General features: G+C 44.4%; 2 protein-coding genes across 3 annotated transcripts in view; one reads left to right on the top strand and one right to left on the bottom strand.

The window, feature by feature from the left end:
• LOC119648171 (signal-induced proliferation-associated 1-like protein 1) overlaps positions 1-22,146 on the bottom strand; it is a 155,860-nt gene extending 133,714 nt beyond the window's left edge. Inside the window, exon 1 of one of the 2 annotated variants that reach the window (XM_038049763.1) lies at positions 20,947-22,146. The gene's annotated coding sequence lies outside the window, so the exon portion shown is untranslated. The remainder of the gene's footprint in view (positions 1-20,946) is intronic. The other variant, XM_038049755.1, reaches the window with a different exon arrangement.
• A 238-nt stretch (positions 22,147-22,384) lies between these two features.
• LOC119647326 (protein fuzzy) overlaps positions 22,385-27,474 on the top strand; it is a 150,828-nt gene continuing 145,738 nt past the window's right edge. Inside the window, exon 1 of the mRNA XM_038048264.1 lies at positions 22,385-22,676. Coding sequence (XP_037904192.1) covers positions 22,599-22,676 — 78 coding nt within the window. The 5' untranslated portion in view covers positions 22,385-22,598. The remainder of the gene's footprint in view (positions 22,677-27,474) is intronic.

The raw sequence follows: 27,474 nt of genomic DNA, 5'->3' as shown, positions 1-27,474 counted from the left end.
GTTAAGGATCAACGGGAACAGGAGGGACAAACGAAACCGGCGACAAGTGAAACCGCCAATAGCCTGAGCCTAAGCTAGGCTAAAGCTAAATTATTGCTTAGGATAAGTGAGGGATCCTAAGACCAGATCGATGCTTGGTTGCCATGCCCCAAACGGGGGATCCGTGGACCAATAAACGTGAGAGTAAGTTGCTCTCCACTTGGTCCGGTCCAACATCAAGTGGATGTGGACTTAGGATCCCTCATTTATTCTAAACAATAAGGAATTACAAAGTTACTTACGAGATTTATCGTCTTCTGCATCAACTGATTTTTCCCTGTGGAAAACTACAAGAAAGTTGAAGAGACCTGCTCAATGCGAATCGCCACTGAGATCAGCAGACGACAGCTGGGCATGAAGTAATGCCAAGAAAAGGGAAACATTTGCCGAAAACAGAGTCAAGACTTCCAAAAATATCCATAACTATACCGAAGGGAAGCTTCTCATTGTCCAAGTCTTTAGAGAACAAGTGGACCCAAAGAAATTCCAGGATATGACGTAATCACGGGAAAAATGTTGAAGGAACTTCCAGGTATTGAAATCACCCACTTGACTCATATATTTAACGCAATTCTAAGTCTCGCCTATTTCCATAATACTTGGAAGATTTCAAAATGTGGGAAGGACAAAACGCAGGTTGTGCCATACAGGCTTATAACTCTCCAAACCCATCCTATAAAAGGTGTTCGAAAAACTACTGCTTCCAAAAATTTCACCAGAAATAGCAGCATAGCACCATCGAAAAAGTCTACAGGATCGTCTCTGACGTAAGGAGTTCATTGGAAAAAAGAAAGTATTTCTCAGTGGTCTTTTTGGATATGGCGCCAGCCTTCGACAAAGTGTGACACGAAAATAAAGAAGCGGGTTCCAGTACAATTTCATGAAATTTCGGAATCTTTTCTCTTGGAGCGCAAATTCAATGTAAAATACAAAAACTTCACATCCAAGCTGAGGTCCCTCAACGCCGTGTCGTGGGTAAATGACCGCGGAAAGCCTTTAAGTTCCTCGGCGGAGCATTGAAAGGAATTTTCTCTTGAAATATTCAATTTGGTACGGTATGTTATACGCCGACCCAATTGATACGTGATCCTAGGTCTGTCTGCTAAAACAGAATTTAACGGAAGCGTTTCGAGGTCGTTTCTTTGCGACTTCCAAAGTAGGGAGTAGGGTGAAAAATGTCCAGGCGTTTGAAGAAGGCGGCTCCGTTGTCTATGTGGAAATGGACAAAACAGGCAAGCGTGCCATCATAAAATACTTCTACTTGAAAGGCATAAAACCACTTCAAATCAAGTGGAATCTCAACGAATTTTTGCATAGATATATAATTGGGATGGAACTTGAGTTCACCATCATTCTTGAATCAAAAAAACAATGGAATTATATCAGGAAAACCAACTACAAAGATTTTTCGGTGTATGTGGCTACTATTTTAGGGATGAAGGGAAAATAAATGATAAATGCTACTAATGCAACATTTGAAGGACGAGTGCAAAAAACAACCGTATATGGCGAAGAAAAAATCTTGTTTAACCATAACAACCAGTCCATATGTCGATCGTTGCAACAGCTAAAATCCACGAGCAGAAGTTCGGCATGCAAAGATCATTTTAAAAGGATTTGAGTCCCTTGGAACATTTTTACTGTCTATCATTAGAATAATCAAATTATTCTCTAAATTATCACCTGGAAAAAACTCGAGTGATGACGAGTGCGGGAGGGCTTTGACTATTAATCTACCGCAACATTACCACACTGGGAAAGTGACTCTTCTTTGAGGTTGGGATCTAGCATTCACTCAAAGAGTTCGCCACTTTTTGTAAAAGACAACTAAAGGGATTAAAACTTTGGTGCTTGGTAATTGCTGCTTACTGACGTCATAATTTACTGCATCTTAAGCCATGCAAATAAAATGCTAACGTTTTATAATTATTCTCGTCATGATTAATGAGATTAATTGACATTCCAGTGAAATATTAAAATTCCATTTATGAAGAATCTACTTCTCCTCAGCCCTTTTTAGGGTTTTGTTGAAAACAACACGTTGCCTATTACATCTACCGCTTTTCTCAGGGTTAGAGATTCAACCCCCCAAGTTCAAGCCTGACCACTCATGTGATCCACTTGGACAGTGGGAGAGCTACCTCGTTGATGATGACAGGCGTTTTGAAGTGTTCGGCGAGAATATTGATGAGTGTTTAAAATCCTATTCTCTCGGGCGCTACTCTAAAATCGATGAACGCATGAGATGAAGGCCCTATTGATCGCTGTGAGTGGTGGCGGGTGTGATGCTTTCCAGTTTCGATACCGTTCGAAATTTCGGAAAATTAAGCGTATATTTATTACCTATTACTCTGCTCAAGGAAGCAGAAGCTGCTGTAAATAATTCTTCAACCATATACCATCCGTTGAAGCTACACTTCCTGTGAATACAATGGCTGGTCAGCGTAACATGCCGATATGGATTGTTTCTCCAAATAAAAATGATATCAACTCGACTATCAAATGACTAGAATAGAGTGAAGCCCCTAGGTTTGACGGTGCCGGTGCAGAGTTGTTATTTTCACTTATGTAGAAATCCGGCGTATCCGAGACCTTTCTCAAAGATCTGTAGAAAGGGACGTTAACATTTTGAAAGAAGTCACCCGTTTTATATGCGGAAGGGATATCCTTCCGTGGTTCCTGCAGTCGCAAAGATAGTAGCTAAATTAAATTTTCTTACCGAGCTATGGGCCTTGATAGTTAAGATGAACTGAAGATAAATAAATACCAACAAAAAAGTTCTCAGTCTAACGGGTCATCGCAATCTTCCTATCTAATGGGCAGAACATTGAAGACGTTGATTAACTTGTGTAACTAGGAAGCATAGATTCTGCCGACGATGGTAATTTGATGTCGCTCGACCCCATAATTGGCTGGCTGGCTACGCCAAGCAGTGGAATCGACTATCCCAAGATATCCAACGAGTGGGTTGCCCAAGAATACATGGCGCAGAACAGGGGGAGAAATGGAAGCTTTTTGGGACGAGCTGGAGCGCATTTCAGCTAACCATCAGCCATGAAGCCTAGGCGTGGTTGACACGCGATGCGATGAAAAGGGGATATGTTCTATATATTAATCCTTTTCTTTTTCTTCATACTCTTCTTATTCGTTTGACAGGATCAAAATTGGATGCTTAAATGTATTTAATGTATGTACATTGTTGTTGTTGTTCTAAAATGCTGCTCCCATGGACAGCCGATCCTTTTTTTTCGTACAAAGTGGAGACCATAGGCAGGCATCAACCTGAAGTCTGTGCCTAACCAGGGAAAGTTCTCAGCGCCGCTATCAACTGCCAACTTTTAGGAGCAGAAATTTGTATTACTGCAGACTGTCGCCAGACGTCGTCAACAAATTTTTAGGCACTCTGTGCAAACCAAATTTTAAAATTAAGTTTCCCTTTCCTTTATAAACTGTAAAACAACCAACGAAGTTTCCGAGGATGACTTGGGGCCGAAGTTGCCCATGTCATCCAATGACGAAGTTAACAACGACTTCGAACCACACCAACAAATGCCTGCAGAGGTCAGCGAGCTCGACAAGATGTCAGCTGAGTATGATAATACGGTGCGGCAAAATGAAAACCAGCATGCTCAAAATGCAGACGAAAACTGTTGCTTTGACGAAGTCAACAGAAGTAATAGCTGACTTTCCTCTACTGCACAAGCACGTCATATAGCGACTCTACCGTGCAACACGGGAGGAGCCAAAGCAGAAAACCTAAGCGTTGAGGCTGTCGACGAGAGGCAACAAGAAGACCCGATGATTTGTCGGCGGAAAAACCCAAAAAGAAAGGTGAATGCTAAAAATGGAGAAAGTTTCTTCCAATCACGGCATATAATATTAATCTCCCACAGCTAGTGAATCGCTAAAGGACAAGGGCCTAAAGGCAACCCTAAAAAACATGAGGGTTGGAAGAATTCTGGTGTTTCCAGGGGTTTCCGGGAATTGGTTGAAGCTTTTATTTATGCGCCCAGCAACGAGTATCGTCAATTCGCAACAATTAAACTTACCCTTAGCCCAACGTGCCACGGTCACATGTCACCTACACTCTAAAGGCAGACTTCCGCTGCATTTCGGAGACTCACACTAAAACCGACATAACGTCAACTTCGTCGGATATAAAATTATTCGGAACGAAAACAATTCAGGCATTGCCCTCCTAGTCCGAAAAGACTATCCAACGGGCAAACTTCTTTCGCTGCGGCAGTAGTAGTTAAAACTACCGACAGTAGACAGTAGTTAAAACTACCGCGAGTGAAAGGATCTTGGTAGTCTCAGTCAGTAACGGCTTCTTCTTCTCGATGTCGATTTTAGCTAGAGGCATACTTTCTAGGGCAGCATGGCAATCAATATAAATCGAGAAACCCTGCTAAAGTGGATCCACGACCCTTTCTCGCTTCCCAATATTGAGGTGGTTTTGCCAGATACACCGACAAGGCCGAGTAGTCTGTTTATCTTCGACTATTTTTTGCTGTCTGATGAAACCAAACATAGCTTCCTGGTGAAATCCTTTAAAACATCACCAGGTATGGCCTACCATTTTGTAGTTGAACTCCAACTTTCCTCGTCTTCTCAACAGCAAAAGCGAGTCCTAACGTATATCAGATCCTTCGCTCATACAGACTGAGACAAATTCAAGTCAGACTTAGCACCTAATCTGAACTTGGAGAAACTGGTTATAACCCGAAACTCGTCAGATATAGAAAGCAATGAGTATAGTCACCGATGCTATCAACGCTGCTACACGCACAAATACCAAGCTAATAAAAGTCGATAAGTTCGAATATAATTCTTTACCCCATGATATCATGTCACACATGAAAGTCAGACGAATATGGCGTAGGAAGCGCAAGCGGACTTTTCACAAATATAGAAATAAAATCATTACATAATACAAAGGAGTGCTTCCCCGGATTAACTGCCTGAGTACGATTATTCGGCTAATGGTGGTGAATTCCTGCAATAAAGAATTAATCCGAAAATTAGCAGACATAAGACCCGGGCCAGCCGGTTAAACCCAAGTCCCAAAACTTCGTCTTTACTAAGAACAAGGAACCTGCCAGCAGTGACGCTAGAAAAGCACAAGTTCTTGTCGAATCATTTGGTGCTCAGAGATGGCGATGAGGAAGACGGGGCGGCAACCCTGTCGGCCAAACCAAAACCAAGTGACCGAGGAGAACCTCCATAGTGGTGGCACCGGGAGACACTGTACTCACTTTGGCTTGCCGGCCGTGATGCAGTAGGCGAATGCTCCAAAGGCCTAATCAGGGCGATCAGACCCGAGTCTGCACGGGGACTCATCAGAAGTGGCAATTGGTCTCGCATCCATGAATGCTAAGCCGTGGACTTGGTATAGACTGGTACCGTTGTTGCTTGTCACAACGGGGCTCTGATTGTGGTCATAAGTTCAATCCGTGTCCTAAGAAGACCGTGGGGTTAAGTCTTCCAGACAGGTGCTCACGTAAAACCCTCAAGACTTAACTGTCGAATCATTTGAGACTCAGCTTAATACCCTTCCGACAATTAGAAAATTCCTCTTCGAACATTCCAATAAGTTAGTGTAGTTAGACCAGAGAATTCACTACATTTTCTGAATCTTCGACAACTTACCAACTTGACCTACAACCTAATCGATAATAAAACCAGCCGAACCTGAATAGATTGCCAATTTCGTCATTAAATGTACTGATAATCCCCTTTCTTTTAGCAGGTTTTAATGACTGCATTAATAACGTTTATTTCCCCATCTACTTGGAAAGTAGTAAAAATCGTTGCCATCCGGAAGAAAGGAATCTCCTCCGAGCCAAACAATTTCAGACACATTTCCTTGCTTTCTAACCTAGCAAAATATTGGACAACGAAGTATATCGGCGAACAAAAATGAAACCACTTCAAGAATATCTTCTCAATTTAATGCAAAGGTTTTTTCGAAAAAACGGAACAACACTTAAATCCATTAATCGCCAATTTTACCAACAACCTTTGCCAAAATGTAGGTAATAACCCTCTTTGGCGCTTCTGGCCTGGTAGTGGTACACAGAGAATAACTCAAATAATAAGAGAATAACCTAAAAATGTGTGCTCCAAAAAGTATACAAAGTCTCGTTCTCAGAGCCTATCCAACCGAAAAATCGGGAAAAAATCTCAATGGTGCATTCATACGAAATATAGGCCTCAAAATACATGCCATTCCAATATTTGCTTACATAAAGTTAATAATAGTATATAGCTGAATGGTTAGAGGCTCAGCGCTATCGTAGAGAAGGTCGCGATTCAAATCTCGCTAGTGACAGTAGGATTTGTATCGTGATTTGACGTCGGATACTAGTCGACCCAGCTGTGAATGAGTACTTGAGTCAAATCAGGGTAATAATCTCGGGTGTATAGTGTACCGTTACGGTCTTGAATGGAGTGCTCTAACACACTTCAAGGCCCTAATCCAATTGGATTGTTGCGCCAACGACTATTATTATTAATATTATATTATATTATATATATTGGGCCGGTGAAAACGAAATGTCGTATTTGTGATCGAAATTTGACGCTTTATTTGACAAACTTAGAATTATCCGATTTAAGTCAAATATGCACCGTTTTGCCACTTAGAAGGCAACTTCATTATCCCTCACTTCTTATTTGCAAAAAACTCAGACAGCCAGTTTTCTCAAGCCTCTTTTAAGGCTAACTTAGTAGCACCAAGAGCGTTTTGCATGGACCAGAAGAGATGGTAATCACTTGATGCCAAGTCCGGATTATACGGTGGGTGCGATAGGAGATTCCATCCGAGCTCCCGTAGCTACTGGCGAGTCATCAAAGATTTGTGAAGCCAAGCGTTGTTATGGTGAAACACAACACCATTCCTTTTGACGAATTCTGTCCGCTTCTGGTCAATCGCTTGCTTCAAGCGGTCGAGTTGCTCACAGTAGAGGTCCGAATTGAGGGTCTGGCCATAGTTGAGCAGCTCATAGTGGATGATTACCTTCCAATCCCATCAAACACACAGCAAAACCTTCTTGGCCGTCAATCCGGGCTTGGCGATGATTTGGACCGGCTCGCCGCGCTTCAACCACGATCTTTTTCGCTTGAGATTTTCGTAAGTGATCCACTTTTCATCACCAGTTACCATCCGCTTCAAAAATGGGTCGAATTCGTTCCGTTTCAGCAATGCATCGCAGGCGTTGATTCGATTCAAAAATTTTTTTGCGTCAACTCGCGTGGCACCCAAACATCCAGCTTTTTTTGGAATCCAATCTTCTGCAATTGGTTCCAAACGGTTTTATGGTCTATACCCAGTTCCTGGCCAATCGAGCGAATGCTCACATGCCGGTCTACTTGGATGATTTCGACGATTTTTTCGGTTTCTACGACGATTGGCCTACCAGCACGGGGAGTATCTTCGACATCCAGTACACCAGAAGGAAATCGATCGAACCAACGCGGTGCTGTGCAAATCGTTACAGTATCGTGCCCATAAACCTCACAAATTTATTCGGCCGCCTTCGTTACATTTTTACCTCTCAGGTAGTAAAAACGTAAAATGTGACGAATTTTTTCCTTGGTGGACTATTTGGATATTTGACGCGCTATAACTTGAGACTGAAACGTACGATCATAAAACTGTCAAAGAGACACTTGTAGCACAGACTGTCTTCAAATCGCCGTATAGAATGACCCGATGCGATAAGTACAACACAATATATATTTAATTGTCGCTATCTATTGACAAAATACGACACTTCTTTTTCCCCAATCCTATATTATTTTCGACATTTGCGCGAAAACCCCCCTTAAATGCATTCTAGAAGTTCAAAGTTTGGTGCGGTAACAACGATGCATATTTTTGGAAAGTTTAACAAAAATCAAACCATTGTTAACAAAGTTATAGAAGGTCCAAATTGTGTATTATACGTGAATTTATCGCACTCTAAGACGTACAGGTCGTTATAATCATATATGTTAAAGTGAATGGCGGAGTTAGAGTTTAGAAATACATATGTATATCAAGGAATATTTTGATTTGAGGTATATACTGATGGGAAAACGTGAATTAGAAATTTCTCACAAAAGATGAACACAAAACCCTTATACCCGTGCAGCTCCCGGTATTCCGACTTGTTTTAAATAAAGTAAATGGTATAGGTATAGGTATATGAAATTCACAGTAAAGTAAATTTACATAGGTCGGGTTGGCCAAACAAATGTAGTAGCCACCCGTTGAAACAGAATGGAGATAGCAACTTAAGCTAGAAATAAGCTGCCAATGTTTAGATGTAAGTCACTATTGAAAAATAGGAACTAAACTAAATCATTCTATGTAGATAGCATAGCGACGACAGGCTGACTGAACAACTCTGCTTATTGCATTTTTTTTAATCCTCACATTTTCCAAACAAACAAGGCAGAGACACCACGAAATAAGTTCCACATTACGTCTTTAGAGTTTCCCAACGAAACTACAATCTGAAATTCTAACTGCTACCGTCTTCTGATAACAGCAGTTATTCCGCCACAGCAATTTAAAAGGCAATGGCCCAAATGTTAAACTTTGCGGTACATCACCAACCAATTTGATGCTTATCAATTCGCACAGCAGTCGCTCCATTCGTCCTCAACACCACACGAAACCAGCAAGCGGACCTGCCATTCACCATTTTCTAGCTCCTCTCTTCTGGAAACTAACTGCACTAATTATAGGGCAATTTGATATTTTCACGATCAATTTTCATAATTTAGCAATTTTTACTATAACGCAAGTGAGTGAGCCAACAGACCAGAGCAAACAACCAACTCGCTCATGCATAATTGATGTTCAGCTCTTAAGCTGCGCTGTGACCCAAAATGCACAAAAAAGCCGCAATGAAAACAACAGCTCCCCAACAATGGCAACAAGTTGTTGACTTGAGGAGTTTGGAGTCAAGCCGGAAACAGGTGGAAGCTATCGTTTTATGCTGTCATACTTCAGGCGGCAATATATCAAGCCGAGGAGTGGTACAACGACCACATAATGTCCCAGTAAGGCCTTATTCTTAGCCATCTTTCCATCTACGACAGCATAGTTGCGGCGTATTTGCCCAATGGAGTCTGGCGAGTTCTAGAGAAATTTGCATGTTGTTTTCTATGGAGGCGCTTAATATGAAGTTGACGCACTTATCTGGGGAGAAGTATCTTCTGCAGAACAAGTTTTGAATAGCTTTCGAGCTCCATTGTACGATTTGGGAATAACAAACTGTTGGAGAGTGTGAATCGCATGTTGCCTCTCCGGTTGTTTTCCAGTGGCGCAATTTTGATAATTTCACCCATTTATAACTGTTGCAGCATCATTTTCCTTATTTTCAAAAGTTATTAGAGTGTAACTTTCAAAAAGTGATCACCAGACCCGAGCTCGTAACGCCTAGTAATAGCCGCGAATGCAGTTCAATTTGCTGATTCACGTCGTGTATAAAAATTCTAGTGAAATCCGCTGTCGAGGGAGGGCAATGTACACGTTGTGAGTAAAAATTGTCTTTTAATGAATCAAGAGTCAAAGAGTGTATCAGATACGCGTCCCGCTTCACCCATGGCTTAGTTTCCCTTGGCCCGGCCACTTCATCATTCAGAATCTATGCTAAACCGCCGTGCAACCGAGAGAACCGAAAGAACCCAAAAAGCAAACACCACAAAACCAATTTACATGAAGAGGCCAGGACAGTTGATGCCACTAAACTACTAGAGGGAAACCTCTACGTTGGTTGGCATCAAGTTTCCAAAACCGGTTGTTCGGAAGATCAGTCATCTTCGAAGCGATCGCATCATGGGCACTTCTTGCGTTAAGTCAAGACGACGGCGAAGAAATGGATGCCAGCAAACAGGTTCCAAGCGCTCTCCATACGCAACTTGTTGGTGGAATGACTAAGAGCCCGATTTTCTGTGCTTTGACTGGAACATCGTTTCGGTACCGTCGATGGCAAGACAGTAACCACATCCGATATATCGATCGAATCCATCTCACGCCGATCGATTCAGATCAGATATAACAAGTTCAGGTCACAACATCCTGTCTGTCCTGCTTGTGTGACGCCGTCTTCTGTTATTCCCAGCGAGAAAGTAGCAATTGTCGCCCTGAATTTGCTGATCATGTGCGATCCACTGTGAATAGGAGAAAGCGGGGGAAATATTCACATCGGATCATGTTCGCTAATTGCGAATATTTGCATAGGTTGGGTGCCAAGCCAAGCGTATCGGTTCGCACGAATGCAGAAAAGTTTTCCAGCCCTAATCCACTTAACAATTAAATATTTATTCAAACATTTGCATTCCACACAAAACGCTTCTTCTAATTACTCCATCTCGAAGGAGAACTTTGTTCTGAACGCTTGCTATTCTTCCCAAACTCCCACAATTAGAGTTGAAAACTTGACATGCAACTCATAAATTCAGGAGAAAAAGCAGAAATCGATTGTATGCAAAATGCGAAAAACAACTTCATTTTCCCATGAATATTTTCCGAGCGTCCACCTGACTATACTTCACTTCAGCGTCAGGGCATTGGAAGAATCCTTTTCAGTACCTCAGCAGAAACTTCGTGCAAATCGCCGTCAGGAAAAATAAACACATTCTCCTAGCGAAAAACCTATTCCTCCATTTTTCGTGCGTGAGAATTGCGGCCGTTCCGAAAGTGCGTACCCACAAACAAGGCCGCCCGCGAGGCTCCGGCCGGGGGAAAATACGAAAATAACTAGAAAATTTATGATGATGGATAATTATTCTCATTTGTTCGCGGAATGTACGGTGATAACCTCGTGGGCGTAGTGAGTAATTAAACGAAAACTACGCACCTTGCGCCCCAGGAGGAGCTCTCTGCGGACTTGGTGCATTTCCATTTGCATGTTTACTCGCATCGCCGAGCAATTCCCATTTTCCAAGTACAGGGAAAATCGCGGCCGGCACGAAATCAGAATCAGATTTTCCACTGTAATTGGCTACATGTGAACTGGCTCTGGTGGAAACGAGCCCCGATGAATGAGCGATTTCAGAAGAAGAATGCAGAGAAAAAGTCGATATGGTAGAATGAGTTCACGCTAGCCGTGATAAGTAATGGGCTGGTAAGCACGTTGCTCAGAAGTGACCGTGGCAGGTACACTTTTTACTGTAGGAATATCTAACTTGCAAATCGGCGAAACCATTCGCATTTCTCACGAATGAGCACAATGTGAAAATTAGCATTCGCTTTTACCAAGAATTCAACGCAACGAAAAGATGCTCCTCCTTAGGGGCCTCTTTTGAATTCATGCATGAGAATTTCTTCTCTAACAAATGAGTCAAAATTGAAAGCCCTGTGAAAACGGCAATCCCAACTAAAGACAAGCCATGTCGCCTTGAGTTCCAAGTGACAACATGACGAACTATTGCTCCTTTAGTCGAATCTGATGTTATTCACTCAAGAGTTCTCCGGTAATGTCGGTACGTGTTCCAATAACACCTCGCTGAAGCATGTCATTGGCGATACCGTATTGATGCCCGTAATAATAATAGTGAAGACTTTTGCAAATTAAACGCCAACAATGTACCATTGTTCGAACAGAGGATCTGTCATTTGTATTGGATTTCCAATGTTTGGCAACAAATTTCTGGTCGGAACGAGCACATTGCTACCAGTAGATACAAAAATTGCTTTTGAATGTAATAAAAGAGGGGTTGAAATCCGCGGCGAAAAGCTCGTTTGCGTGGCGTACCTCAGATGCCACAGATGAAGCGACAAGCCACCGTATTTTGCAAATAGGTTGGCTCCTCCGAATAGAAGCAAAATCATTTCTGCCGTCATTGCGCTCAACCGCAGTAAAGCCACCGAGCCTGATGGTCTACCCACGTAGCTATTCCGAGCATTTATTCAAAGCCCCTCGGCATTTCAGATGTTTCCCAGGAAATGAAAGTGGGGGATGATAATTTCACTCGTCATTTATGCGATATCTTCTACGAGGCAGTTGAGCGGACCCTCGAAGCCTGTCCCAAGTATGATATCAAAATAATACTTGGAGATTTCAACAGTCAAGTAGGAACGGAGCCCGTATTCAGGCGATACGTCGGCTCCCATGGCTTACATAGGAATACCAATGATAATAGATTGCGCATCATCCAGTTGGCAGTATCACACGAAATGATTGTTGGAAGTACCTGGTTTGCGCGGAAAGTGGTTCACAAATATACGTGGGTCTCTCCACACTTCACACTTTCAACCAAATTGACCAGGTGCTGATTGAAAGCCACCACCTCTCAGCCTTGATGAATGTCAAAACATACAGGGGGGCCAAAATAGACTTGGACCACTATCTCGTTGGCGTGGTGCTCCGAGCTCGAATTACGACACCACATAAAATCCCCTCTGACAATCAGGTAAGAGGGAATACTGAAGCCATTCACAACACAGCCCTCCGCGACACCTATAAGAGGGAAATGGATGCCGCAATAGCCGCAGTCAACAGAGGTCCTGGAGTTGAAGCATCAACAAATGATCGTCACAACCACCTGAAGAACGTTATCATAACTACGGCCACAATGATACTTGGCCCCAACCGCAAAAAAAGTCGGAACGGCTAGTTTGACGATGAATGTAAGCTAGCAACGGACGGAAGGATGCTGCATTCTCAAAGAACGCGGGTACGCGCAGAAACTTATCACGAACTCCGTCGAGCGGAGAAGCGACTTCACAGACGGAAAGAGGAAGCCTGGGAGAACCAACAGGTCTGTGAACTCGAAAAGTACAGGGAGCAACCGCACCAGGCGCGGAAGTTTTACTAACAAGTCAGCAGGTTGCCTTATACACCTCGATGCTCATCTTACCGAGACAAAGAGGGAAATCTGATTTCCGACATAATGGGCATATTGGAGCGATGGGTTGAGTACTTTGATGAGCTACTGAACAACCAGAACATCGGCGTGTTGGATGTCCCGCCAACTAAAAACGACGGACAAATACTGCCACCACCAAGTATAGGAGAAGCAGTCCGTGCAATTTATCGACTTAAAAATCATAAGTCGCAAGGAGCCGATGGAATTACAGCCGAATTGGTTAAATATGGAGGCGACCAGTTACACCAAGTGGTTCATCAACTTGTGCTCAAGGTATGGGACAGCGAATCAATGCCTGACGATTGGCAACGAGGCATTATCTGTCTCACACATAAAAAGGGAGATATCACACAGTGCAGCAATTATAAGGGTATCATGCTAAATACCATCTATAAGATATTCTCCTCTATCTTGCTAGGGTGGATAGCCCCATGCGCCCAGATCATCATTGGCCCATACCAAAGAGGCTTCACCCCAGGCAAATCAACAACAGATCAGATTTTCTCTCTGTGGCAAGCGATGGAAAAACTGTTGGAATATGGACATCAGTTGCACCATCTATTCATCGACTTTAAAGCCGCCTATGATAGTATAGCCAGGGTAAAACTGTACATGGCCATGAGAGAATTCGGTATCCCAAAGAAATTGATAAGACTGACTAGGTTGACCCTGACCAATGTGCGAGGCCAGATAAAAGCAGCAGGATCACTCTCAAGACCATTCGACATCAACAACGGTCTACAAGGGGATGCACTATCATGGGTCCTCTTTAACCTGGCTCTCGAGAAAGTGATCCGTGATTCTAAGGTAAATGCAAGTCGGTAACAGATACGATGATGAAATCCGCGCACGGTTGTTGTCAGCCAACAGAGCCTATTTCAGCTTACAAAAACCGTTCTGCTCGAAACGTCTCACCATAGGGTCAAAGCTCTTATTGTACAAGCCAACGATCTTGCCAGTCCTCATGTATTCCTCGGAGACTTCGGTTCTTAGCAAGAAGAATTGCGAACTCTTGGTTGCGTCCGAGAGAAGAATCCTCCGAAGAATTTTTGGCCCCCTACATGAGAATGGACGATTCAGTAGCCTACATAACGACGAAATCTATGAGCGATACCATGACCGTCCGGTTGTGGATAAAATCCGGTTCCATAGGTTACGGTGGGCGGGTCACTTAATCCGTATGAATGAGGATAATCCAGCCTGAAAAGTCTATAAGGGCAATATCTATGGTATAAAAAGAAGACGAGGCAGGCCCTGCCTAAGATGGAGCGAAGGTGTAGGTCAGAACGCCAGACGGCTTTTAGGGATATCGAATTGGTGGGCACCGGGGCAAAACCGAGATGTCTGGAGTTCCTTATTGAAGCAGGCCTAGACCGGATACCACACGAACCGGCACACCAACTTGAAAAACAGTGTTTTGAAGAGAAAAAAAAAAACGCGTTTAACATTTCGATAACGAAAAATCGGTAACTGTAAGAACTTACAGTCATTTAGCGATTACATGCCATACTGTAATCCTCTAGCTTCGCCGTGAAGGTTCCTGCACACGGTATTTTCGGAAACGGAGAAATTATGGTGATGACAAAAAGGTACTAAATAGTACTTTTATATGAACATATTGTACAATAGCCATTCTCGTGCCGAGAAGGAAGTGTATTAAGGGTTATTGTCCTACTTGAAAACGAAGAATTGTTATATTCCAAAGGTGGAGTTCAATAACAAATTAAAGCACAGCACATTATACAGTAGAATTCTAATAATTCGTATGGTCAAGGGACTGACGATTTGGTACGAAATATCGGGATTGCCAATTATGGGGAGTACAACGGTCTGGTCGCTTTGAAGCGAAGTTAACTGATGTATATTGCGAGTTTTAAGCTCCATATTGGGTTACCGGCAAAACCCAAACAGGTTGCGTTTACTTTTACCAGACCACAGAGCTGAATGCCGAAGGTCTAAAATTTTTATAGCGCACTATTTTCTCGGTTATTTTCGAAGGTGAACGGTTTTCTTCCTACCGGACAACTATGAAATTTCGCTGTCCAAAAATACCCTGCGAAGCTCTGACCCTGCCCGCCCGTGCATGTCGCAATATCTTCGCGAATGACGCAGTTGAACATCTCACGCACTATTTTGATTCGAATTTTGTATGAAAATCCTACTATGAAACCACATAAGCACAAGGTAAAACCAATTGACCACCCTAGCTGGGGATGGCGAATTTTATCGGAAAATCATTTTTTTCGGACGAAGCTCATTCCCACCTCGATGGTTATGTGAATAAGCAAAATTGTTGTATCTAAGGCACAGACAACACACAGAGAAGCCAATGCACCCACAAGTGACTGTTTGGTGCTGATTTTAGTCTAGTGGCATCTTCAGCTCAATTTTCTTTGAAAAGGAAGAGGGATCCGGGGTAACCGTCAATGGCGAGGGTTACCGCGAAGAGATTGAAGCTGAAGACTTGGACGAAATTTGGTTTCAACAAGACGGCGATATGTACAATACAGCGAACCCCGTAACCTTTTTCTTTTACGCCCTATCTTCGAAATTAAATAATCACCCAAAACGATGATATTAAGTGGCCACCAATAAGCTGCGGTTTGACGCCATTGGGTTATTTTCTTTGGGGAGTGGAGAAAGATAAACGTTACACTAACAACCCAAAAACAATTCAAATCACAAGACCGAGATTCAAGCTGCTATTGCTGAGATAACACCCGAAACAATCGAAAGTCTACTCAAAAATTGGGTGGACCGAATTTTTCGTAAATAAGTGTCATAAACCAGCACTTTAAATAAATGTTCAATCATTAGCAAATATTGAGTCGTTTTTTTTATAGCAAAATTAGATTCCAATTTTTAAAAGGACCATCCTGTATTATACCTTTTTCATGATGAACTGTATTCACCGAAATCGGTGCTTTGTTTTTGCGATTTTACGGGAATTTCGACTTATTTCACAAAGTAACGACAGGTAGCATAACGTTACTAGTTTAAGTTTCCATAATTTTGTTATTCAGCAAAGTGTGATATTGCCTTCATCATGGTGCCTGTTTGAAAGTACTGAAGTAGGGATGAACTCCAAATTCCGAAGGGCCCCGGTTTTATGTTCGATAACTGGAGGGGTATTTGAGTGCTTATTGCTGATGTAAGCTACTAGTTAAAATCGTCCCAAAACATATCAATGTACACCTCGAAGCTTAGCCGACAGATGGCAGGCTGATCCTCGCTCCTACATAAGGCGTTCTGGGGTATCTTCCACTTCTCTGAGAAGCGCAATAGCCTATTTTCTTTTGTCACGGCGCAGCGGTCCAAAGCCCTCAATCCCATTCGTTCATCTAATACGCTGGATGATTATTGGAAGGCCTGGCGACTACACCCAGATCAGGCCATTGATAAAATAACATGGCGCAACCGATCATGACCAACCGACCCCGCTTGTGAACGGGACAGAGGCTAAAGAAAAAGAAGTAGAATCCCATCCGTTCATTGATCAGCTTCCAGGATTCCGCATTCAGCCGAATTTTGTGACGACCTTTCGGGACATGGCCGACGACCAGCCGAGCACTCGAGAAAAGATCATTTTTAGTGGGGGCCCAATGTTCATCGATATTCTCAGACAGGTTATTCAGTGTATCTGCCGTGGATTATACAAGCGGCGGATTTGAGCTTGGGGGAACGCAGAGAAGTAGCAGGCGCAACACACAAGCGAACGTTAAGCCTGCCATCCACGTACAGTTGGGCCTGTCAGTTACGTCTGAATAGTCCACAATTGATCGGCGCCGATACTGTGGATGGGAAGCTCTGGCTTGTCAGTTCTGACTCTTCAAACGGCCGGTGAATGAAAAATGACTCGGCCAACCGACCAGAGATATTTGTTTAGGCAATGGGCAAGGATTTCCCGTTTGTTTAGGATGTAAACGAAAATTTTATGGGCCTTTAGCGCTGGTGAACATTTTTGATAAATGCTTACACGCAAAAAAAGTCAAATTCTCGCCTCAAGGTCTTCCACGTTCAGAGTTGAACTAATGTTGCGGCTTGCCGATACATGCATGGTGTTTCAGGTGCAACCGGCACCCATGTGCGTTGCAGACTCATTCGACCAAATTGACAGGCTGAATTGAGCGTGAACGGAGTGCTTAAATGACCATCAGATGGTGATTCCTTCCAATGGAGGGTTTCTATTACGTACATCCAGGAGAAAAATCCTAAATTTATTGCTGATCTCAAAGTGTTCGATCTGATGCGGTGTCGGTCAGTTGAAACCCACCTGACCTCAGCAGATTCTGTGCTCGAACAATGAAGAGGTGGTGAAAGCTGCACAAATCCACAAGCCACCCACCATTACGGATGCCAATACCGTGCTTCCCTTTCGCATGTCCCGGCGAGGTTTTGTCAGAGCCAACCTTGGCATCCAGATCATCCATGGCAATCACAATGTTATCTTTAGGAAGCTGCTCCTGAACTGCGGATAATTGCTAATAGAAAGCCTGCTTCTTCACCATTTCGGAAGTCCCCGTTAGTACATAGGACTGTATAATTGTGATGCTCATAACCTGGACCGGAATCCCCAGGTCAGAGAAGCGGGCCTTGTGGTAGCCGTCAAAAACAACTCGATACCTGATTCCTTTCTACTTCCTCCTTGTTTTCCAGAGTATAGAAGCGACTTGGTGAGAAGAAAGAAGAAACGATCTCACTCATACGATTGCCGACCATTACGAATGTGGAAGAATTATGGAACCAAATGAAAGACATGATCCACAAAACGGCCTCTGCAACCCTCGGGGTTACCAAGCCGGGTAAGCGGTACATAAACCGAGATACTTGGCTTTAGTTGATGATGTTGAATGAATGAAGGTCCGTGAAAAGAAACGCCTCTACCACAAATTTCTCGACGATAAAACGTCTGCTAATTGGCAAATTTATAAGAATGCCAACCGGGAGCAAAGAAAGCGGTCGCTGTCACCCGAGCGAACCATTTCAAAAATCTTTACGATAAACTGGACACTCGGGATGGCGAGAGAGATCTGTATCGACTTGCTAAAAGCCGTAATAAACGCACACAGGATATCGAACACTCCTGTTGCGTTAATGACAAGAACGGTACTTTGCTTACCAACCGTCGAGCCGCAACGGATAGATGGCGAGAATACTTCGAGCAAATTTCAACTGAAGAATTTGCTCATCCTCCACTTCCACAATCATTGCCGACATTTGGACCAGTTCCACATGTCAGCGCAACTGGTGCTCAGAGGTGGCGGTGAGGAAGACGGGGCGGCAACCCTGTCGGCCAAACCAAAGCCAAGTGGCCGAAGAGAACCTCCATAGTGGTGGCACCGGGAGACGCTGTACTCACTTGGTTTGCCGGCCGTGTTGCAGTAGGCGAATGCTCCAAAGGCCTAATTAGGGCGATCAGACCCGAGTCTGCAGGGGGACTCATCTGAAGTGGCAAATTGGTCACGAAACCTTACCAGGGGTACACTGGTACCATGGGAACCGGGATAGCCCCTGGACTCTCACACTTCGGGTGAACTCCCGTAGTATGTGAGTACAGCTCAGTTTTTTGCGGTTGGCCCCCCTAGTGGGAGTTTCATGGTGGTTGTGATCAAGCGAGAAGAGACCTTCGGGCCTCGGCGTGGTGTTGAGTTTCAACACGGGTTCCGTACTCCTTAGTTCGGTAAAGATTTAGGTAATTCTTGCATTCACCAGTATGAATGCTAAGCCATGCACTTGGTATAGACTGGTACCGTTGTTGCTTATCTCAGCGGGGCTCTGATTGTGGTCACAAAATCAATCCGTGTCTGAAGAGGACCGTAGGATTAATTCTCCACGACAGGCACCTACGTTAAACACTCATGGGCTGCACTGTCAGCGCAACTGAAGTCGAGGAGGCAATAAAACAAATGAAGTCGGGGAAAGCAACAGGACTTGACTACATCGCATCTGAGCTCTGGAAAACGAAGAACTGGGACCCAACCTTGTGGCTTAGTGAATTTTTTAACCGGGTTATTTAGGAAGGAAGAATACCATCTGATTGTCAAGAAAGTACCACTGTTCCAATATGGAAAAAGAAAGGTAGTCCAGCAGAACTTCAAATTATCGTCCGATCCGGTTACTTTCCCATACCATGAAGATTTTTGAACGCATTTTTGACAGCCGTATTCGCGAAATCGTTGAAGTAACCGTGAATCAAGCCGGATTTGTCAAGAACTGCGGAACTACTGACACAATACACGCTGCGCGGTTTCTCATGGAGAAACACCGTGAGAAGCATGGCCCTCTTTACATTGCCTTTCTGGATCTAGAGAAAGCGTTTGACCGTGTGCCACACGAACTCATCTGGTATGCTCTACGACAACACTTAGTACCAGAAGAACTAATGCGGTGGGTTCAATTGTTCTACCACGATCCGAAAAGTAAAGTTCAAAGTATGGCGGGTGTATCAAAACCGCTTCGTGTCTCAGTTGGTGTTCATCAAGGAAGCGCCCTCTCACCATTCCTCTTTGTTCTTGTTCAGGACACCGTCACACGGGATATCCAACGTCCAGCGCCCTACACACTGCTTTATGCAGATGATGTTTTCCTAGCACCTGATAGCAAAAATGATCTCGAGCAACTTGTTCAAAAATGGAATGATCGCCTCATGCAACACGGTCTCAAATTGAATTTAAACAAAACTGAATTTTTGACGACCGATCCTCATGAAACAGGCACAATCACTGTCAGCGGCAGTGGTTTTCCCAGAACTGAGCGATTTAAATACCTCAGGTCAATGCTATCAGCCAATAGAGAACTGTGTTATGAAATTGCTTCACGCATTAACGCAACCTGGATGAAGTGGCGTTCCACAACTGGTGTTCTTTGTGATCGACGTATCAACGAACGTCCCAAATCTAAAATTTACCGCAATGTCGTCCGTCCAGTCGCTCTCTATGGTTCTGAGTGTTGGCCGACTATAAAAGACAATGAACGGCGTCTTGCGGTAATGGAGACGAAGATGCTACGTTGGACTAGTGGCGTCACACGTTTAGATCACATCCGAAATGAGGATATCCGCACTTATGGGTTGCACCGATCGTGGAAAAATTGCGAGAGAGGCGTCTTCGATGGTATGGTCACGCAATTCGTGCTAACGAGAATTTACTTGCCAAGATTGGTCTGAACATCGAAGTCGATGGTTAACGACCAAAAGGCAGACCTAAACAACGGTGGCTTGATACGGTAGATGGGGATTTGAAAGCCTCGAGATTGCACCCAGATCAGGCATTCGATAGATCCAAATGACGAAACCGATCATGACGAGCCGACCCCGATTATGAACGGGACAAAGGCTGAAGAAAAAGAAGAAAAGCACATTATAATTAGAGTGGTAAGAGGATGACGACTACTCTCCAGAATTCCACTATCTTACTTCGATCAGGCCCAGAATGTCCAGCTTATTTCGTTGGGAAACTCGCTCGAGCTGGAGAATGTATTTTGAGGACCCTTGCTGCCGTTGTCGAGAAGTGTGCGAACATTCCAAAAGCGAATCATTGTCTATTTTTGATAGTCAAAGGTGGTACCCGTGAGTTCTGCCCCTATCCAAGGCGTTAACTATAAAGTTTCAAAATTTGGAGGTTGCTGGTCCACAAAGCAGGGAAGAATTTGAGTGCATCCTTGAGCCACAACCCGCAGGGCCACACAATTCGGCCCCCCTTGACATTATTATGTATTATTAGGTCACATACATATCATACGAGAATTTAGTGAACGTGGTTTACAGGATTCAAAAATGCGTTGGGAGCTTTGGTTTTGAAATAGACGAAACAGGACGAGTAGATTCTCATTTTATGAAATAATTCACTTTACTTTGGACAACAGCGGTAGATTCCAAACTACAAGGATCATAATTGCAGCCAACCATGTTGATGCCAATTGAAATGGAAATCAATTCTTCACCACTAGGCACGGGTCGATTGTTAGACAAAATAGGGAGGAAACATAGGCAGACAGCGTATTACCATCTTTGCCGATCTAAAGCACTTCAAATGCGGGTCATACCTCTTTTTTCGTGCATAGTCTTATCTTGGTGGGTTCGAACGGTAAGTTAACATTCACTAACGTAGCTATGAGTCACGAGCCCTGGACAGCGCAAGTTTATATGCAGGCGGCCCTGGGTAATTGAGCAATTGCAAAATTCACTTACATTTCCTTGATCCGAATCCACAGAAGGCAGGCGCTGCTTGTTGACCGGAACGCAAAATAAATCCAGATTTGCCCGTTGAGGACGCAGGCAGTGTCGAAAGCGGATCAACCACCTGATGGCATCACTTTGAGGGATTATCCGAACACCCAACGGATCCTATCGTTAATCCGCACTTTTGGGGGTCTAACTCGCGCAACGTTTTCCTCTAGCAACACCTCGGGCAGGAGGAACTGGGGCTTGTTGTTTTCTTTTGAACTTTTCACAGTGATCGCTTCAGTCGTCAAAGAAATCGCTCGCTCCGTCAGCGGTCACTCGACACCCACACAGCACTTTGCTTGTATCCGTACCTCGCTCGCACACTCACTCCGTCAACAGAAGAATCCAATTCACGATTTGTTTGGGAAACAGCAGAAGAATTTCAGGTGAAAACTGCACTCGCGTCCCTCGGTTGGGCGGAATTCGGCAAGGCAACGACCACTCTGCCAACGTTCGAGGGAAAAACAATGAAAATTCCGTCACACATCCACTCCGCCGCGATCCAGCGCAACTGCGGGTCCCGGAAAATTCTTGACAGCGAAATTCCTGAAGTTGGCATGCAGCCGGGCAGGTACGGGCCGCGGCCAAGCCAGTGGTCACGGCGAGCCGTTAGAAGAAAACAAAGTCGGCGACAATGACGGCATGGAAGCCCACGACAAAGTGAAAAGCCACCAATCAGCCGCGCACACTAGCGCACTCGTTGCCCGGGCCCGCGGAAACACAACCACACGCGGCTGCCGTGAGGACTCGCTCGGCCGTTTGAAAACTATCCCCGGCTGGGCGGACGATTTGCGACTTTTCGCCCGAAATTAAGTTTGCACAATGCAGGCCACACTCGCGATTGGGTATTTCAGAAAACACCAATTCGGCTCGGACGAACGGAAATAAAAATTAAACAGAAGAAAACAGAAAGACAACTCGCGACACCAGCGACAGACCAACGTCCGACGAACGACAACGCTCAACATCGAGTGACAAGTTAACCTGTGAAGAGATGCTTCGCGTGCAAGAGAATCTTGACTGGAATACTGGAAGGGAATTATTTTGTTTCTTATCCAATCTTCCAGGTAATTTCGATAGCCAAATTGGTTTCTGCATAGAAAGGTTTCCACAGAATTTGGTTTTCAACCCAAACAATTTTAAAACGAATCTACACATTCACGAATATCTTCCACTCAGGTGCTAATTTCTTGTGTCATCATTCCAATAACATTTCACTTTCCGAACTGGATCTATTTTGTGCATTTGACATTTCCATTGCTATAAAGTCATCTGCCGAATGTTTGTTTACTTATCGTTGCGCATGCGACTGAGAACACCGGAACCATGCATCCCGAAGGATATTAGAGACGTTCTTCCGGTTTGCGTCAGTTATTACCGCTCGTTTTCGGTTATCAGCAAAGTTTTAGTTTTGTGCTTAACTTAATTGACAGCTTTGGTAAATAGAAAGTGCGCGAATTTTGAACTGAAAATGGCGATCCATCTAATGTGTCTTACTTCGAGCGGAGGCCTGCCACTGTTCACCCGAAAAAAAGGCGACTGCGACAATGTGAGTACAGTGACCCAAAATCCTTTTGAATGTACAAATAGGTGACATGCCTTAATATTTTATCCTGAACTGAATTTTCTGATTGGTTAGTTTGCGAAAAAGGACTTGATTCAGGAACCCATTTTCCTTGCGAATCTAAGTGTTTTCTGATGCGCGATCTATTTTGATTGAAAATCCCACTCTTGTGATTGTGGTTGCGATTGATGAGGTGCAAACAACAAATAAACTGAATGAATTGTATGATTCACATCAAGAGGCCTGTTCAGAGGCGAAGCGACTGACTCCGCCCGGGCCGGGAGTTTCCCGAGAGGCCCAGAATAGGGACTTCTTGTGGTAATCTAGACGGAGCCGTCATCACCCCGGGCAAACCGGAAAATTACAAAATCGTCTAACTGCCGCTACTGTGCTTCCCCTAAGGATTAAAAATTACGGCTTCAGTCGGAATACCGGAAGCCGGCCGCTTCGGGTGAACGGTTTTGTGTTCATCTTATGTGAGAAACTCGCTATACACGATTTTCCATTCGTAAGAATACAAAATGTTCTGTCATGGAGTAGGTACAATAGGATGAAGCTTAATAGGATTCTAAGAACCGCGTGTGCAGGTGCTACAGGGTATCGGCAGTCCTGCTCTCAATGTACTCCTGCACCTCCTCCCCCTAGACCTTCACATTAAATACATTGCAGCGTGTAGGCCGTCAGACTACGTGAGTTCGGATGCTGGGTAGCGAAGTCCTACGGCCACAGCAACATCCTAGACGAAGTACCTCCGAAAATCTGGGCATGGAAGACCGGTGGCGTGTTGTAAGGTTATGACCCAATATTCTTCACCGATGGGTCAAAGATGGCCTGTGGAGTCGGCGCGGAGGTTTTCTCGAATACACACAATGTATCCAAGTCGTATGGTCTCCCAGGTTTCGCCAGTGTATTCCAGGCGGAAGTACTGGTGATATTGGAAGTCTGTCGATGGCTGGAACGAGATTCGAGTCCCAAGCGTAACGTAGCCATTCTGACCGACAGCCAAGCGAGCATCTAGGCCTTGTACTCAGCGGCGACATCTTCCTGGCTGGTGGGGCAGTGCAGAGACGCGCTGAATCGTCTGGACGGCATGCTGAAGGTCTCCCTCCTTTGGGTTCCCGGGCATAGGAACATAGAGGAGAATGAGCAGGCTGACGGATTGGCCAGGCTCTGCTCTGCTTTTGGCAACCCTTCGGTGAATACAGTCGGTGTTCTGCTAGCGGCTGTCGGGAGCCGAGTCTACTCGCACTACCTAGCAGCCGCGGGCCTAAGATGGCGAAGGCTTACGAGCTGTGCCAAGTCAAGGAGAATTTGGCCCGCTTATAACCGCTCGATCAGGAGTGTTCCTGTGCCAGACGCATTCAAGATTACGGCCGTCTGCACAGGGCACTGGCCCATAGGGGACTATGCCGCTGGCTTGGCATACCCTACAATTCGCAATACCGAAGCTGCGGAGAAGGAAGTGAAGCCCTCATGCACTTTCTCTGCAATTGCCCAACCCTAGCTAGAGTCAGGCTACGGACACTGGGTAAACCATTCTTTGGGGACCTCCGAGAGATTTCTAGCTGCAGGGTGGGAGAACCGCTTTCCTTCATGAATGCTACGGGCTGGCTGTGAAGATCCGAGCCGGCTAGACTTTGCCTTCCTGCTCCCATAACAACAGTCACGGTCTTAGGAGTTTGTGGCATCAAAACGGCTCCTCAGAGCGGCCACTAATACCTACCGTTCTATTATACTTTGCCAAAATGCAAGATACACATATGCTCTATGTGCTGCTTAAAATTGAGTTTTCCGTCTATCATCACCCCCAAGTATTATTTTTTATGGCCGGCTTGGAAGTGATGATATGATTACCGATTTAGGCATAGTTTCTCTTGCGGCACTTAGTGCTGAGGACCGCGTCCCTCTTTTCCTGATGAACAACACTGATTGCTTCGGTTGAGTACTACTCAGCATCCTCCAGATGCTTGACCACAACCAGTGCTATGTCGTCGGCGTAACCCTCCCCTTCTCCGGAACCGGAAAGTTAAATACACCATTATACTTGATGTCCCATAGTAGTGGGTCCGTACAGAGGCCTGTGGAACACCCGCGGAGACAATGGGTATTATAGCAGAGTGTCCGCTCTTGCAAGTAGCTATCGATATAAGTGGCGAGGTAGATGGGAACACCAATCGTCGCCAGAGACTTTCGTATAAGGTTCCAATTGGCCGAGTTGAATGCATTCCTCACATCCAGGGTCACCACCACACAATATTTGCTCGTACAACCCCTTCCGTGAATTGCATTTTCGGCCAAGCCAGTAACCATGTTGATAGCATCAATCGTTGATCTGGCTTTACGGAACCCCATACTGCCTATTTGAAAGCCCCCTTGGCTCTCGATGACTGAGAGTAATCTATTATAAATACCCCGCTCAAACATTTTCCCTATGGTGTCTAGAAGACATATAGGGCTATAGGAGGACCGTTCCCCTGGAGGTTTGCCAGTCTTAAACAGCAGCACCAGCTTCTGCCGCTTCCATGGTGCAGAAAAGATACTCTCGGACATGCACGTTTTGAAGGACATACATACTGTGTTCATCCTAAATAAACAAACATTGTCTATTAGCGCACGACGATGCATACATATATATGTGCGTATCTAAATTGATCTAACGCATTCCATTTTGAGCGGGAAGCGCAAACAGGCTAATGTTTCGTCGTTTCCGTTCATAAAAACTGGAATTAAGGAGGTATGTGTACTTCTAGTGGCATTTTATTTTATGATTTTCATAACATAAAATATAGGAGGATGCATACGCTGCTTGCATAGACTTGAAGGTTATGTGCAATGTTGTCATTTTGTGCGCGGACAATGGACTTGCGTGCATATCTTATCTTAAGAGAGTGCACATACCTCCGGCCTAATTTCAGTTTTTATGAATGGAAATGACGGAACTAATGGAAGTGACAATCATAATTAGCACTTGCAACGCAAATAGTGCCTTCCGCAGTTCTTAAACCGAATTCGTTTAAACTAATTACATTCAAAAGTAACAGCCGAAAACGAGATGCGCCGCTAAATTGCAAATGGCGTAATCTGTCATCAGAACGGATTTTTTTCATGCTGTTTTTCAACAGTGTTCAAGTCCAACGGTACGACGAACCATTTGTTGAAGGCTTCGATGTCAATACCTGACAACAAATTTTTTACATGACCTCCTTGAATGAATTTCTCTTTCCACATGTCGACCTTCTGTTGGACTGAAGTAACATTCGACATGGGATCCCATTCTCTGCTTCAAGTTCAAAAAAGATAATTTATTATCTGCCATGACGGTAGCCTGATGTATTTGGCTAGAGGATTGTTTCTCGAAGAAAAACTCACGTAGAGAATGCACTTGATTATAGTGCAATTTTTTTAAATACCCCCCTTCCTCCCTTGTGACGTGGGATGGTGATCTTTAATTTTTCGGCGGCTCTATTGCGCATGTTGTTGTTTACAAAAACTACCGTCGTCTATTGACACATTCTAAATCCGTATTATTCCATTGTATCACACCGAAAGTATGTAGAAGGACGGAAATAGCGAAGATGTTGATCGCCATGATTTTATTTTTCCCGAACAGCTCAGTTTTCAGGACAAGATCCAGACGCCGTTCAAATTCCCCCAGCAACTTAGATTTCTAAGAGATTATATATTGTGGCGCGCAGGGTTAACAACATTCGAATGTTGTTAACTCAATTGACAGTTGCTACCACGGTTCTCCGTGGCGGAGTAAGCCTTGATTGGTCGAAGCAAATAATGCAGTAAAGTGTTGTTCAGAAGTTTCTGTGCAACAAAACAAGAATCATCAAATTGGAAACAAGCCGGCGGAAAACTGCTGCATTTCCCGAGTATTTTCTAGATTCCAAAGTCCAGTGCAAATTCAAGAACATCCCGAAGTTATAATTTAAGAAGAAACCGAACTGTACTTCCGTGATTCCAGCTATGAGCTCCGGTTCAACAACACCAGGAACCAGGCGCAGCTCTAATTTCGCCGCCCCGTAGTTGAATTCTGCCGAGGACGTCCCATATCAACGCCGACTGGAAGGTTCGTGCCGTTTATTTCGCTGGGAAAGACGCGAAAAATTCTTTTGGTTTTTGTGTGCCCCCGATGTCTAGTGCTGAAATCATTCACCAGACCGTTGAGCCGCCAGCCTCTAAGAAGCGGAAACTGACTTCGACGACGTCGCCGCAGGGAGCCGAATCAATCGCACGCTCAGGAGCCCTAACCTCAAAGAAGAAAAACGCTGTTACTGCAAGCCGCCGCAGGAAAAATTCAAAAGGAGTTTTGAGTACTTATTATTATTATTTATTAATTCATTTTTCATACAATAAGTGTTAAAACTAATATTCGTCATAAAACCGCCGCAAGAGATGGCGTTGATACTCTTGGGATTTTCGCTCTTTTGGCGAGTTTTCATTTTGGGCTGCACATCAGGCGTCCGCTTTGGGGTGCGTCGGTGGTGTCTCTTTTTCTGTAGATTTGTGGGCATTTGTGGGTGCGGTCTGCCGTAGTCAGAGTAGAGCCTTTTAGAATTCGGTCTTCGACAAAACTCGCGTCGTAAACTTAGCTGTTGTGATGTCGATGGACGACAAAGACGCGGCAGGCCCATCGGACCCTCAAGTGACCGCCCTTGCTGTGCGCGTCCTTCAATTTTGGCGACGGTATCCGGAGCTGTGGTTCGTCCATCTGGAGGCGCAATTCCAGATGTCCGGGATCACGGCAGACGCGACAAAGTTTAATTACGCGATTGTG

The sequence above is a fragment of the Hermetia illucens genome, chromosome 1 (assembly GCF_905115235.1).
Source record: "Hermetia illucens chromosome 1, iHerIll2.2.curated.20191125, whole genome shotgun sequence".
Taxonomy (NCBI): Eukaryota; Metazoa; Arthropoda; class Insecta; order Diptera; family Stratiomyidae; genus Hermetia; species Hermetia illucens.
This window is presented reverse-complemented; position numbering and strand designations above follow the sequence as displayed.